General features: G+C 47.3%; 1 protein-coding gene across 1 annotated transcript in view; it reads left to right on the top strand.

Annotated features, from left to right (window-relative positions):
• The window catches only part of LRRC75B (leucine rich repeat containing 75B), a 270,255-nt gene that overhangs the window by 220,125 nt on the left and 33,997 nt on the right, over positions 1–16,133 (top strand). Inside the window, exon 3 of the mRNA XM_069619869.1 lies at positions 9,373–9,485. Coding sequence (XP_069475970.1) covers positions 9,373–9,485 — 113 coding nt within the window. The remainder of the gene's footprint in view (positions 1–9,372; positions 9,486–16,133) is intronic.

The following is a 16,133-nucleotide window of genomic DNA, read 5'->3' as shown; positions in this document are numbered from 1 at the left end:
GCTTACAGATCCTCTGCACCTCTGATCAAAATTATAATTTATGTGCATCCTAGTCAGCCTGGTGGCCCTTTAAACTGCAAATATAAGCCAGGACTAGTTGTAGTATGGCCTAGTGTCACACAATTATATAGCCTGATATTGTATCTGTTTCAGCTTGGTGAGCAGAACCCAGCTATGACATGCTGATGTGTATTAGCTGTATGGGCTGGATGTTTCCACAGCAGCCATGTGACACAATGACCAGGAAGCTGCCTTTTAATTCTCCTCGAGGAAGGGTAACACCTTTCTCTCAAGCAACAGGATCCCTCCCTGGGAGGTCCCCTGTGAATCGGTGCTTCAAAGGCATCCCTGCCAGAACAAATAAACTCTCACACCAGGGTGCTGATAACTACATTTTCTTTGTAGTCAGCAGACTTGGGAATGGGGCAGTGTTAGAGTAGCCAAGTGGAGAGGGTAGTCCAGAAAAGGTGCCTCACCATTTTGTTTTTTGCTAGGGCTCTCTTCAATCTCCAGTACCTCCCCCTTCCTACAGCCAAAGCACTCTGTGTACAATGTCAAAGGACACTTATTACAACATCTTGGATTCCCCCCCCTTACAGCAGACTTACTTATTTGCTATTTTGGGGTGTCCGCCCAAGCCCCTCCGACCATGCCCCCTGCGCCATACCCTCCATTCCAATGCCCCCATTCCCCCTCTAATGTGTCCCCAAAGTCCCTATAATGATGCCAGTCCTCTCACCTCGTTTTCCCTACCTCTGCCCCAAACACCTACACATCTTGGCCCTCATGTTCCTCACCCCCTTTTCAACCTCCTTCTGGACTTGCAGGTGTTGTTATGTCTTGACTGTCGTGTAGAACGAGGATACCTCCGTCCACAAGTGCTGTTCAGGGAGACTACAAATGTCACTCTCTGTGCAGCCCTTGAGGCCACAGGTGGGAGATGATCTTCCGGAGCCACAAACTTCTGGGAACCCCTGGGCCACTGCAAATAAACACCGGTTAAGTAACTAGCCACAACAATAATCACAAACCAAACAAGAAGAAAGGAACGGCCTTACCAATGGCTGATAGATGCGGTAAAGTTAAACCTAGTGAGGGATTCCGGGACCCACCAGTGTCTTGCCTTCGATGCAGGTTGTTCCTCCCAAAAAGGTAGGTGAAGTTCTTGAAGGCACCGGGCCCACCTGTTGATGGAGTCCACCAAGAAGTCCAGAAAAAACAAAACCAAGGCGAGTAACAGAATGGAAGACCAAAGGCAGTCCGTGATTCGTAACCAGAGTTCCAATATCCAAGAGCCAGAACACAGGGCAATCCAAGAAACAGTCCGTGAAACAATCCAAAGGTCGAATTCCAAATGAGCCAAATATGAACGTAGCGCCAAACAGCAGTCACGAGAACAGCTGTGAAGCACTGAACACTCGTATCCGAGCATTTAAATAGTGGCGCCATGTTTGTCTTCTGATCACGTGGTCTGCACCCGCATCACGTGATCGTGTTGTTGTTACACGTGAGTGGGAGGTGACGGCCACGTGACGCGGAAGCAGGAAACGGGGCCGATCCCGCAACCGCCACGTAATACGCCAATGGAGCGGGTGTCCGCGGTGGTGGGCTGGCCGTTGGCGCTGCCGCCCTGGAACACAGGAAGAAGACAGCGGTGGGTCCCGGATCCTAGCCTGCGGATGGGGCATAGTGGAGGTATGGGGTCTGGGGCTTTGGGGGGGGGGGTGACATCGGGAACAACGGGAACTCCTAGGGACGTGACAGAGCCCCCACCCAAAGGCCCACGACCCCGTGGGCACGAAGGATTGTCCCTATGGAAACGCGCCACCAAGCGCGGGGCGCAAACATCCTCAGCGGGAACCCAGGACCTCTCCTCAGGCCCAAACCCAGACCAGTCCACCAGATAATGAAGGCGACCCCTACAAAAGCGCGAACCCAGAATCCCAGAGACCTCAAAAACATCAGGGGAAGACAAGGACACCGGAGCCACAGGCGCCCGAAGCCAAGTCGGACCAGGGCAAGGCTTGAGAAGGGAGACATGGAAGACCGGGTGAATCCGCCAAGATTTAGGGAGCGCAAGCCGGAAGGCCCCAGGGTTGATGACCCAGGTGATAACATAAGGACCCACAAAGAGAGAGAGGAGCTTGCAACATCCCGCCACCCGCAAGTGTCGGGTGGACAACCAGACACGGGAACCCACTGCATAAGATGGGCCACCACCCGTTTCTTAGCCGCCTGAGCCTTCATGGACGCCTGAGCCTCGAGTAAATGAGTCGTGGTCTGAGCGTGGATGGAGGACAGGTCCCTAGCACAATCGGCGGCAGCAGGGGTGACTGAGGAAGGCATGGCGAGGAAGGGCAGAACCCGGGGATGTTGGCCATACAAGACATAGAACGGGGAGAACCCAGTGGAAGAATGTTCTGTATTATTATAGGCGAACTCAGCCATGTGGACAACTCTCAGCCAGGAAGTTTGTTGCTGCAGGGTCAAGCAACGCAAGAATTGTTCCAAGGTTTGATTGAGTCTCTCCGTCTGACCATCCGACTCAGGGTGGTATGCTGAAGAGAAATGTACCTCAATGCCAAGCAGTTTGGTTAATGCACGCCAAAATCGTGACGTGAACTGGGGACCCCTATCCGAGACAATGACCGTGGGTAAACCAAAGAGACAAAAAAAACCTTCAAAGAAAAGTCTGGCTAATGCTGGAGCAGAGGGAACGCCCTTGCAGGGGATAAAACGAGCCATTTTAGAGAAGGAATCAATGACCACCCACAGAGTGTCAAATCCCTGAACCCGGGGCAGGTCGGTGATAAAATCCATAGTAACAGTGTGCCATGGTCTGGGGGGAACAGGCAACGGAAGCAGGAGACCAACAGGGCGACCCCTTCAATTTTTACATTGCGCACACACCCCACAGGTATTAACATAGCACTCTACGTCGCTTTTCATAGAGGGCCACCAGCACCAGCGTTTCAACAGCGTTAGAGTACGCTTCTGACCGGGATGTCCATGTATAGGGGCATCATGAGACTATGTAAGGGCCATGTTACGGGTTTCGGTAGTGGGTAGAAAACGTCGATCAGCAATGAATGGTAGCCCGTCATGAAGTGTGAGATCCCACTCAGATAATTGGTCAGGATGCAAGGAGACCCAATCCCGAACGGGTTCCAGCAAAGGTGGTGACAGGGTACATAGACAAACCACCTTGCCGCAGTCCAAGAGAGTGTCGGGATATTTTGGTAGAGTGACCCCCCCAGGGGAGCGGGATAGAGCATCGGCCTTCCCGTGAGCCGAACCTGAGCGATGTTTGACAACAAAGTCAAAGGCTGCAAAAAACAAATGCCATTTGACCTGTCTACTGTTTATGCACTTTATAGAAGCCAGATCCTGCAGGTTTTGGTGATCGGTGTATACGGTGACCTGATGTTTAGCACCCAAGAGATGGTGGTGCCAGACACGGAAGGCGTCCATGACTGCCAACAATTCTTTTTCAGTCACCGTGTAATGGGATTCTGTGTCCGTGAATTTGCAGGAGTGAAAGGCCACGGGGTGAAGCCGACCAGTAGCAGGACAGACCTGTGACAATACCGCCCCCAAGGCAAAGGAGGAAGCGTCAGCCTCCACGATGAATGGCAATTCCGGATCTGGGTGTTGCAGAACTGGGGCGTTAGTAAATGCTGTCTTGAGAGAGTCAAAGGCCTGTTGGTGTGTTTCGGCCCATAGAAAGGGAACACGAGGACTTGTCAAAGAAGTAAGGGGAGCCACTAGGGAAGAGAAGCCGGAGATAAACCGTCGGTAAAAGTTTGCAAAGCCAAGGAATGACTGAAGTGCTTTCAGATTTTTTGGAGCCGGCCAGTCTAATACGGCCCTTACTTTGGAGGAGTTCATGGCTAAGCCTCCAGGCGTAATATGAAAACCGAGAAATTCCACGGTGTCAGCGTGGAATTGGCACTTCTCTGGTTTTGCAAAGAGTGAGTGGGCCTTATTCCGACCCTGGCGTTAACCAAGGCGCTGTTAGCGCCTTGGTTGACGCCGTTATGTTTCCGAATCCGCCATGGTGAATGGCGGAATTACCGCCCCATTCCAAGGTTGGCGGGGGCGGTAATTCCCCATTCACCATGGGCCCTTCCCCATTCCCATTTTTGGCCCATAGGGCTTAATGGGAATGGGGAAGGCGCTAATTACGGCACCGTAAATTACGGCGCCGTAATTAGCTCCTAGGTCCCTTTGCGGGTTGTTTTTTTAACGCCTGCAAAAGGCAGGCGTTAAGTACCAACCCGCAAAGGAAACTCGGAATAGGGCAGTAAGGGTTTAACGGCACTGGTCTCGTTACCAGTGACCGTTAACCCTTACCGCCCTACTCAGAATGACCCCCAGTGTCTTTGTAAATGCGAGAGTACCTCTCGAACATGGGGTATGTGTTCTTTCAGGGTTCGGGAATAAATCAGGATGTCATCTAGATAGACGACAACAAATACATCCAGAATGTCGGAGAAGATATCATTCATGAATCTTTGAAACGTGGCCGGGGCATTGCATAGCCCAAACTGCATGACCGTATACTCATACAACCCATATCGCGTGCAAAAGGCGGTCTTCCATTCGTCCCCAGGACGAACGCGAACTAGATTATAAGCCCCACGAAGATCTAATTTTGTGAAAACAGAAGCATGAGAGAGACGGTCAAGTAGTGGCGTAATCAGGGGAATGGGATATCGTTTATTTTTGTGATAGCATTTAGTCGCCTGTAATCTACACATGGGCGGAGGTCGTCCTCCTTCTTGGGGACGAAAAAGATTGGACTGGCTGCAGGTGAAGTAGATGGATGGATATGGCCTAACCGGAGGGCTTTTGGATGTACTCCTTGAGTGCTGTCTCTTCAGTAGGGGTCAGGGAATAAATCCGACCCGTGGGTACTGTACTGTCCGATATCAGATCTATTGGGCAATCATAGGGACGGTGCGGAGGAAGCACTTCGGAAGAACCATGATCGAATACGCCCGCAAAATCCTGGTATTGAGCGGGAATGAGTGTAGAAATCAGTCCCACCATGTGGTGTTCAGTTGGCAAACTTGTGGTGTCCTCTATGGTTAAATAGGTTATAGCCCCTAGGGCCTGAGCAGGAGTGTGATTGTTGGTGTTTGAAGGAAGACAGAAGCATTTACATAACTCAAAGTGAACTGAACCCGTCTTCCAGTTTATCAGCGGGTTATGCTCATGGAGCCAGGGGATCTCCAATATTAGGCCGAACAGGGGCATGGCAATGAGATCGAAACTTATGGTTTCTTTGTGTGTGTCTTGAATTGTAAAAAGCATAGGAGCCGTCTGCTGTTTAATGGGCCCGGATATCAGGAAGTGCCATCTACCGCCTGAACCGGTTCCGGCCTGGTCTTAGTCAAAAGGGGCAAGTTGAGTGTGTGGGCAAGCGTAATATCGATGTAATTACCCGTATCCCCGGAATCAAGGATGATTGTGACCGGTGTGAAATCTCAGGTGTGGGTTAGAGCGTGGCCTGTAAACGTATGGGCCGGATACAGCCAAAAGCGGGTATCGGGTCCGGGGTGAAAGGGACAGTGCTCGGCCCAGTCCCCGGATCTAGGGTTGAGCATTCCGAAAACCTGGCGTTTTCAATTTTGGCCGGCGGGGGCACTCCTTAACATAATGGCCAGTCAGACCAAAGTAATAGCATGCATTTTCCACCCTCCTGCGCTCCCTCTCTGATGGTGTGATTGGACTACGTATGCCCCCTACCTGCATAGGTTCCTGATTGGAGCTGGAGGCAGTAGAGGTGGAGGTTGGCACTGACGCAGAAGCAAAACCGGCCTCGGCTCTGCATTCTGAACGCCTAACATCCAGTTGTAATGCCAGATCCACCAGATCATGGTATGCCGTGGGTAGAGCAGGGACTACGGCAAGTGCGTCTTTCATGACATTGTTTAGACCCCTGTAAAAAACAACGGCCCTTTTTCTTTCAGGCCATGAAGTTTCTGCTGCAAGTTGGTTGAACTTGGTAATGTACTCAAACAAAGACCCGCTACCTTGTCCCAGATCCAATAATTCCAAGTCTCGGGACTGCACCTTATGGCGGGGATCAAACACTCGGGCCATTTCTGTGATCAAGTCGAAATCATAAACCACCGGGCTGTTGCTTTCCATGAGGGGATTAGCCCAAGTGGCAGCTATGCCCGCCAAATGTGATAGGGTAAAGGCGGCTTTTGCAGCTGAGTCTAGGAAGGCCTGGGGTCTACACAAAAAGTGCAGTTTGCACTGATTGACGAACGTCCTAAACTTGCCGGGGTCCCCATGATACCTTTCTGGAGCGGCCAAAGGGAAAGGAGTGGGAAGAACTATAGGTGTGGGAGCATGAGGGACTGGAACCGGAGAGGGGGCTATCGGTGGGGCGGAAGGGGTACCTCCGAATTCCAAGTCAGGAGGCAGGGGATGTCTGATACTCTGGAGGTAGTCTAACCGTTGGTGAATGGCTGAATGGCTGTGTTTGCTGCGGCCATGTCTGCACGTAACACGGTTATGGCTTGGACCATAGTGGCCAAGGGTTCTTCCGCGGCCCCCTCCATCGCCTACACGACAGGGCGGCTTCACAGTCTGTTATGTCTTGACTGTCGTGTAGAACGAGGATACCTCCGTCCACAAGTGCCGCACAGGGAGACTACAAATGTCACTCTCTGTGCAGCCCTTGAGGCCACAGGTGGGAGATGATCTTCCGGAGCCACGAACTTCTGGGAACCCCTGGGCCACTGCAAATAAACACTGGTTAAGTAACTAGCCACAACAATAATCACAAACCAAACAAGAAGAAAGAAACGGTCTTACCAATGGCTGATAGATGCGGTTCAGTTAAACCTAGTGAGGGATTCCGGGACCCACCAGTGTCTTGCCTTCGATGCAGGTTGTTCCTCCCAAAAAGGTAGGTGAAGTTCCTGAAGGCACTGGGCCCACCTGTTGATGGAGTCCACCAAGAAGTCCAGAAAAAACAAAACCAAGGCGAGTAACAGAATGGAAGACCAAATGCAGTCTGTGATTCGTAACCAGAGTTCCAATATCCAAGAGCCAGAACACAGGGCAATCCAAGAAACAGTCTGTGAAACAATCCAAAGGTCGAATTCCAAATGAGCCAAATATGAACGTAGCGCCAAACAGTAGTCATGAGAACAGCTGTGAAGCACTGAACACTCGTATCCGAGCGTTTAAATAGTGGCACTACGTTTGTCTTCTGATCACGTGGTCCGCACCCGCATCACGTGATCGTGTTGTTGTTACACGTGAGTGGGAGGTGTTGGCCACGTGACGCGGAAGCAGGAAACGAGGCCGATCCCACAACTGCCACGGAATACGCCAATGGAGCGGGCGTCCGCGGTGGTGGGCTGGCCGTTGGCGCTGCCGCCCTGGAATACGGGAAGAAGGCAGCGGTGGATCCTAGCCTGCGGATGGGGCATAGTGGAGGTATGGGGTCTTGTGCTTTGGGGGTGACATCGGGAACAACGGGAACTTCTAGGGACGTGACAGATGTGCTGCGAGAGCTGTACCCTAAACCCTCTGTCAGCCTCCTGGCGTGCCTGTACTGTTGTGGGGCATTCTTCGGCAGCACAGTTCCAGTGAGGCAGTATTTGAGGCATGGCCTTTGATGTTGGCGGCATCAGGCGGTGTCCTTTTTCACACAACACAAATCAGAACTTTGGGTACACTTTGGGTGTAATGAATGTGCAGGTTCCAAACTCTGCATGCTAGAGAGTTGTTTCGCTCACATCATTAAAATAAACAACATATTGAATAATTATTAACAAGAGCCACCCCTCTACTTTATTTATTTATTGTGCATTTGTAAGGTGCTTATAGATCAGGTAAATTGTGTTTCAAAGCTGTGGGGCTGCCACGCAGGGCCATGGGAAGGCTGTAGCATAGCCAACATGCTGATAAACCTGCAAGCCTGCACTTTATATTTACTGAATAGACTCCGCTGCTAATTAGTGGAAGCCATGTATTCATTATGTCGACTTGTAGAGGGCATATGTTTAATTGAGCTATATTGAGTCCCATAAAGAGGATGACAGTGAATTGTGCAGGTGGGAGAGTATAACTAACTATGAATAATGGTTGTAGCCTTGATAAAGACCTTGTAATGGTCGAAACACGTGTCGGCACCCATGGTCATAAATAAAGATGTAAATGGTATCAAACTCAAACGAGTGGACTATACCTTTCATGACCAAAAGCAGACAAAGGAAACATGTATAAGTTGTGTATAGCGCCAAGTGTATAGGAATCCAACACAAGCATTTATGCTGACAGTGACTGCCGTTATTACTCCTGGTGGACACTGTTGTGCACTCTAATATTTGCAACATACAAGATGGCAACTTTGTGGAAGGAGTTATATTTGCCTGTTCGTTTACACTGGAGTGTGTACCATTTTAGGATGGAGGGTGTTGAGCAAAGGTTGACAATGACAACATTTTAGATGCTTGATCAGTATGTGGTTCTTCAGATGTTTTGGACTTCAACTCCCATCAGCCCTAGCCAGCTTAGTCATTGGTAAAATATGAGGTAAATTGTGAACCAAAACATTTGGTGAGCTACACAAGGAGTAACAGCTCGCCTTCCCCCCGGATGTAAATTCCAGTTAACCATGTGCAACTAGTTCCTAGCGTGTCCACTTCTTGGAATATGTTTTTTCTGGAAATCCACTGACATGCTAATGAGGACCATGAGTGGTATCTTGGAACTGGTTACTGGTGTCTTTTGGCCTCAGTTCGTATTTTGATTTCTCTGCATAGATAGTCCAATGTCCAAAAATGTGTAGGGCACAACGGCCACCCGTCAGAACCAGCTGTAACTGGTCACCTGGAAATCCCATCAGGGTAAAGAGAGTTGGCATCTCTGCTCTGTGACCACATGGCGCTTTTTATCTGTTGGCGAAGACTCTAGGGGCCAGATTACAGAAACCTTGCACCGGTGCAAGTGCAAAGTTGCACACTGTCAGGCCTAGGGCAAGGCTTGCGCTAGTGCAAAAACACATTTGCGCCATATTAGAAAACCTTTGCACTTTGGCAAGTGCATTTTTTCATGGTATAAACAGTAAGGCCAAAATTGCCCTAGTGCATCAAACATATACTTTCAATTCATGTTTGCACCCAGGCAAAGTTTGCGCTAGTGCTAATAAAATTCTTTATTAGCAATAGGGCCAAGTGCCCTGGTGAAAAAATACATTGAAAGTATATGTTTTTTGCTCTCGGTCAAACAAATGTTATCCTTGGGCTAATTCTGTGTAGCTTTGCACTTGCAGTGGTGCAAAGTTTCTGTACTCTGCCCCCACTCCTCCCAAGACCCGTATTGAACTCTCCCTTTCCTTTTCAGGATCACGACCCCTTGAAGTCCACAGACCGGATCTGCAGGCAGCTTATCTACCACCTGACCCCTCACTCCAAGTGGCACCGACACAGTGTACCCAGGCGGAAGTCCCAAGCATGGTAAGCATTTATGCCCCCTGGTGGAAACACTTGGCATGGTGGGCAACCGGGACAGTGTTTGACCAGAGGAAACTCCCTTGCATGATCAATACAGGCAGGCACAGGGAGAGGTCCCAGGTGTAGCAAGTACCTGTGCACACGGGGGAGCGGCATTAGTCATGGTAAACACTGGCGTGCCAAGCGAGAAGTATCTGGTACGTAGTGAGCATAGCACCAAGTATATGGCAATGTGATTACCTTTCAACTAGATTGTTCAAGTCTTTGGGGGTCATTACGAGTTTGCCGGTATCCCGGCGATAATCCCGCTGGGGTCCTCCAACATTTAGCTGGAGATAAATCCTCCCTCCCGGTAAAAGTGCTGGTAAACATTATTACCAGCACGTCATTACCAGACCAGGAAACTAGTTGTCAAGTAGCCCCTTGCCATGTGTGACACTACAGGCCAGGCCATTTGTTTTAGCCACTTCGAATTCTGATACATTTAGACAAAACCATACCAAGGGAAATTAGTGTCATCTGGTAAACACATATGTAGCCAAAATTATGTGCCTGAGCTGGCTAGAACCTAAATCAGAGGGTTTCATATAACCAGGTGCTTCACAGAAGCCAAGGCCAGCCCAGGGGAGAGGTTTGGGCAGGACAGGGGACTGTAGGAACCAGCACAGAGAGCACAAGGCCAGCAAAAGGAGCAGGGTGTCAGTGGGGGGCATCATGTGGGGGGCAGCACGAGAGTTAGGGAGATACTGAGGAAGAAGAGGGGAGCACAGGAAATGGGGATTGCATAAACTACAGAGGCAGCATATGTAACAAGGCAGCACGGCTAGCAATTATTGAACACAGGAAGAGGAGAAGCACAGGTGAGGTGTGGCTAAGGGAGTAGGAGCGGCACAGGGGGCAGTAGGGTGCTTTAACATAGACATGTTATTGCTGTTCTCTGCAGCTCTCCTACTTTTTACCAATGTGTTTTACTAAGAGGCCACACAATAAGAGGCTCCACGGACATAAGTTGCACATTAAGTGGCCTTCCCTTAAGGGGGGTCTTGCACTAAAAGGTCTCACCTCAAGACAAGAACTGTTATACTAAGATGCCTTACAGCAGCTGGTAGCACACTAAAAGGTCTTAGACAAAGAGGCCTTACACCAGGAGGTCATTCACCAAAGGTCTTTAATCAGGATATCACACACCTGTAAGTATCACACTACCATACCCTACACCAGGACTTAGTACCCTGAGAAGTCTAACGCAAAGAGGCCTTACACCAGGAGGTAGTACGCTAAGAAATCTTACACAAAGAGGCCTTGCACCAGAGGTATCACACTGAGATGCCTCACACTAGGATGTAGCATACTGAGAAGTCCTACACAAAGAGGCCTTGCACCAGGAGGTATCGCACTGCGATACCCCGCACCAGGAAGTAGTACCCTAAGACATTTTACACAAAGATGCCTTACACCAGGAGGTAGTACCCTAAGAAGTCTTACACAAAGAGGCCTTGCACCAGGAGGTAGCATACAAAGAGGTTTCAAACCAGGAGTGGGGCTGTATAACAGGATATCGTACACCTAGCAGTATCACACCAAGAGTGCTTACACCAGGAGGTAGTACACTCAGGAACATGAAACGGGGATGCCTTACACGAGGATACCGTACACGTAGTCGTATCACACTGAGTGGCCTTACACCACACCAAGGAGGTAGCACACGAAAATGTCTTAATCAAGTGATCTTTCACAAGAATATTTTACTATTAGAGGTCTTACAAACATAAGGTCTTACACCAGGAATGATAAACTAAGATGTCTTGTAGCGAGAAACCTCAAATCACTATTCAGTGGAGTAAGCAGTCTTACACCAAGCGGCCTTGTGCCAGGAGGTATCACACTGTGAGGCCTTACACCAGGAGGGAGCACACTAAGAGGTTTCAAACCGGGAGCGAGGCGTTATACCACGATCAGGAAGGAAAGAACCAGAAGACAGGCCTTCGCTGTCTAAGTTCCAAGACTCTGGAACCTCCTCCCCATTAACATCAGACTTGCCCCATTACTTCTTAAGTTCAGGAAAGAGCTCAGGACCTTCGTCCGCAAGGAATGGCTTCTCCTTAACACCCAGGTCCACACACCCTGCACTCCCCACACTATCTGAGACTCAGTGGTCGGCTCCCCACTGCCTTCCCCCCTTTCTGCCAATTCCCCATACTCCCCTGTTAGCTCCCCGCTCCTTTTTCTCTGCTTCACTCACTGTGTTGTTCACCCTATGATTGTAAAGCGATACATTGCTTCCGAAGATAGGTCAGCGCTCAATAAATTCCCTAATATGACGTGTTCATATGCCAATGGCGTGGCCTTGTTATAAATGCTATGGCTGCTGATGACGTCTCTGCAGATGACCTTCTCGCAAATCCGAACAGAGCAAAAACCAAATTATTTCAATATGATTGCCGTATTACAAGAGAGAAATGCCTCACATATTGTGACTTTCCTAAAAATCCGTTTTTGCATAAAAAGGCTGGCCTCTGTGAATTGTGTTTGCTTAAATCGCCATCTCCCACCCATAGAGAACAATTCATGCGACTAAGATTCAACCTGTGGCCAACCAAAGATCTTCAAGCTAGACAAAAATCCATATTAGTGAAAGATCATTTCTGTCGGTTTTGTGAGGTTGTTGATCAATCAGAGACCCTTAGACATATGATAACAGAGTGCCCAATGTTGAGACAGAAAAGTGAACAGCACTTTAAAGAGGTATTTCGGAATTTTAAAAGCTTGACAACCGAAAGTATGTGGTGGATGGGTTATTGTGGTCAAACGACAGCAGTAAGGAGTGCAGTTATTACTTTTTTAAATGATTTAAAGTTATATGATGGTAAACAAAAAAAGTTGTAACTCTCACTGTAAAATGACCATAAAGTTAAGGTCCAGTTTTATACTTAGTTTTCCAAACCAACGAATATTCTGCTCCTAAAGAGTCAGAGAAATAGGAATGTACCAAGGAGAACAAATGGTGCAAAAACATTGACCATACATTTTTTAATGAAAAAAAAGGGGGAAATTGGTTAAAATGTCCAATGTACAACCAGAGAAAAATGAAAAATAATAATTCTGGACAATGCAGTAAAAACTTTTTGCATAAGCTGTTCAGAAAACATAAACCATGAGAACAGAAATAATTAAATAAATGATTAAAACATGTTCAAACAGAGATCAATTCAAAGTATTAACAAAAGAAATCACATTAAGCATACACATTGCAAAATTAGACTTAGTATTTTATATTTGCACAGTATTATTCAAACTGTCTTTTGTCAAAGGTTCTTATCCTTTGTGTGTATTCATGATCAAGGTGTGATCATTTTTGGTAAAGCTGCCAAAGTTGGTTATATGATGAGCAGACTTTAGTACTTTAAGTTTAGATTATCTTTCCTTGTATGGTTGGGTTTTACTTTTTCTTGTTGAGTATTTCTAGGAGGTGGTTTGCATTTTTTTATTTTTAGGTTTTATGATTTAATTCTGGGATTCTAAAATGTCTGGGTTTTTTTCTTCTTTTTTTTCTCCTTTTTCTTGTAACTTTTAAGACCTGCCATTTTTAAGATGTGTAACATTAATTGTATTTGTAATTGTTCTATTTCAATGATTCAACTTTTTTCATTTTTTAGAAAAAAAGTATTGTAAAGCTGATTTACTTCGGTTGTATCAATAAAAAATAAATAAATACAATAATAATAATAATAATAATAAAGGATATCATGCACCTAGTGGTGTCACGCCAAGAGAGCTTACACCAGGAGTTAGTACACTCAGGAATATCAAACGGAGATGCCTTACACAAGGATATCGTACACCTAGTGGTATCACACTGAGTGGCTTTTACACCACCCAGGAGGTAGTACACGGAAAAGTCCTAAATCAAGTGATCTTACACAAGGACATTGTACAATGAAAGGCCTTACACCAAGAATCATAAACGTTGATGTCTTGCAGCGAGACACCTTACATAAGGATGTAGCGGAGTAGGCAGTTTTACAGCAAAGGGTCTTTGATCAGGATATGGCACAATAAAAGGAATTGCATTAAGAGGTGTTACAACCAGAGGCCTTAACCAGCATTTCATACCCTAAGAAGTATCACACACAGAGGCCATAGATACAGATGTCATACGCTGTGAGTTATCACAGCGAGAGTCCTTAAACCAGGATGTCATACACAGAGGCCTTAATCAGGATGTCACATACTCAGAGGTCTTAGACTCAGAGACCTCACACCAGGATATTGCACACTTAGAGGTCTTACAACAGGTAACATTGCACCAGCACATTCAGAGGTTTTAGAACCTCAAGCATTGTACAGGAAGAGGTATTACAGCAAGGGGCCTTAGATAAGGATACTGCACATTAAGAGGCATCACACCAAAAGGGCTTGCACCAGGATATCATACACAAATAAGCATTGCACCAAGATCCCTTAACCAGGAGTTACAGACTGAGAGATCGTCTAGCAAGAGACATTCCACCAGGGTGTACTTCAGTTAGATGCCTTACACCAGGAGGCTTCCACCAAGGGGTCATAGCCCAGGAGGTTTAACCCAAAAAGATCTTATTTGACAATGTCAGGCACTCAAAGGTTTTACACCAGGACTCTGCAACCTTGGACTCTCCAGATGTTTTGTATAAGCCAAAGCCAGCATAGTCAATGATGAGGGATCGTGGAAGTTGTAGTCCAAACCATCTGGGGAGCCACAGATTGCAGACCCCTGTCTAACACCATGTGGCCTTAGATCAGGATGTCATACATCAGGAGAGATGATACCAAGAGGCCATGCATCAGGCTATCATACTCAAAAGGATAATACACCATGAGCTCTTATACAAGCTAGTGTACACTAGAATGTCTTATAGCGAGTGCCCTTTCACCAGGATTTTGTACATTAAGAGATCTTGCACCAAGGGGCCTTAGATCAGATCTCGTACAACAAGAGAGATGATACCAAGAGGCTATGCATCAGAATATGGTACACAAAGAGGTATTACACAATGAGTCCTTAACCAGAATATCCCACACTAAGGTGGCTTGTAGTGACAAACCTTACCAGGATGTAATACAGTAAAAGGTCTTGGACTTAGGAGCCTTACACCAGAATGTCATACACTAAGGGATATCACACCAAGAGAGCTTGCACAAGGATGTCTTGCAAAAGGGGGCATAACAATAAAATCACACAGGTCATTTACTGAGACACCTTGCACTAGGATGAAGAACAATAAGAGGTCTTACACCATCAGGCCGTGCACCATCATGAAGCGTGCTAAGAGGTCTTACACATCAGGAGAGTATACACAAAGAGGTCCTACACCAAGAACCCTTAACCAGGGCTACTCAGATGTCTTTAACTAAGAGACCGTACTCTAGGAATAAGTACTCTAAAAGGAGGTCTCAGTCAAGGGACCTCACACCAGAATGAAGCAAACTAAGAGGTCTTGCACCAGCGTGAAGCACATTAAGAGGTCTTAAACCAAGAGATCTGATACTAGGATGTCATACACTAAGTGGTGTTACACGAAGTGGTCCCAAACCAGAATGTTGTACGCCAAGAGGTCTTACACCAAAAGGTCATACACCAAAAGGTCATACACCAGGATGAAATACACAACGAGGTCCTACGCCAAGAGCCCTTAACCAGGGTATCAGCTTCTCAGATGTCTTTTACCAGGAGACCTTACACTAAGATGAAGCAAACTAAGAGGTTTTACACCAATAGGTCTTGCACCAACATGATGCATGCTAAGAAGTATCACACCAAGAAACCTGACACTAGGATGTCACACACTGAGAGGTCTTACACCAAGATCCCTTAACCAGAATATTCCTCACTCAGAGGACCTTTACAGAGAGAATGTACACGAGGATAAAGTATACTAAGCGGTCTTACAACAAGAGAGCGTATACTAGAAAGAGGACAACTCTGAGGTCCTTCTCCATTGGACTTTACTCCAGGAATAAACGCTATAAGAGTCTTATACAAGGATGCCGTGCTCTAAGAGGTCTTACACCAAGAGGCCTTATACCAGGATGCCGTGCTCTAAGAGGTCTTACACTAAGAGGCCTTATACCAGGATGCTGTGCTCTAAGAGGCCTTATAACAGGATGCCATGCTCTAAGAGGTCTTACACCAAGAGGCCCTATACCAGTATGCCATTCTCTAAGAGGCCTTATACCAGGATGCCGTGCTCTAAGAGGTCTTACACCAAGAGGCCTTATACCAGGATGCCGTGCTCTAAGAGGTCTTACACCAAGAGGCCATATACCAGTATGGCATGCTCTAAGAGGCCTTACCCCAAGAGGTCATATACCAAGAGGCCTTATACCAGGATGCCATGCTCTAAGAGGTCTTACACCGAGAGGCATTATACCAAGATGCCATGCTCTAAGAGGTCTTACACCGAGAGGCCTTATACCAGGATGCCATGCTCTAAGAGGCCTTACCCCAAGAGGTCCTATACCAAGAGGCCTTATACCAGGATGCCATGCTCTAAGAGGTCTTACATCAAGTGTCCTTATACCAGGATGCCATTTCTAAGAGGTCTTACGCAAGAGGCCTTATACCAGGATGCCATACTTTTTTTTATTTTATCTTTTTAATTGTTGCATTTTTGG

The sequence above is a fragment of the Ambystoma mexicanum genome, chromosome 10 (genome assembly GCF_040938575.1).
Source record: "Ambystoma mexicanum isolate Mex_15411 chromosome 10, UKY_AmexF1_1, whole genome shotgun sequence".
In the NCBI taxonomy this organism is placed as follows: Eukaryota; Metazoa; Chordata; class Amphibia; order Caudata; family Ambystomatidae; genus Ambystoma; species Ambystoma mexicanum.
The sequence above is the reverse complement of the archived record's forward strand: the minus strand, read 5'-3'. Positions and strand labels throughout refer to the sequence as shown.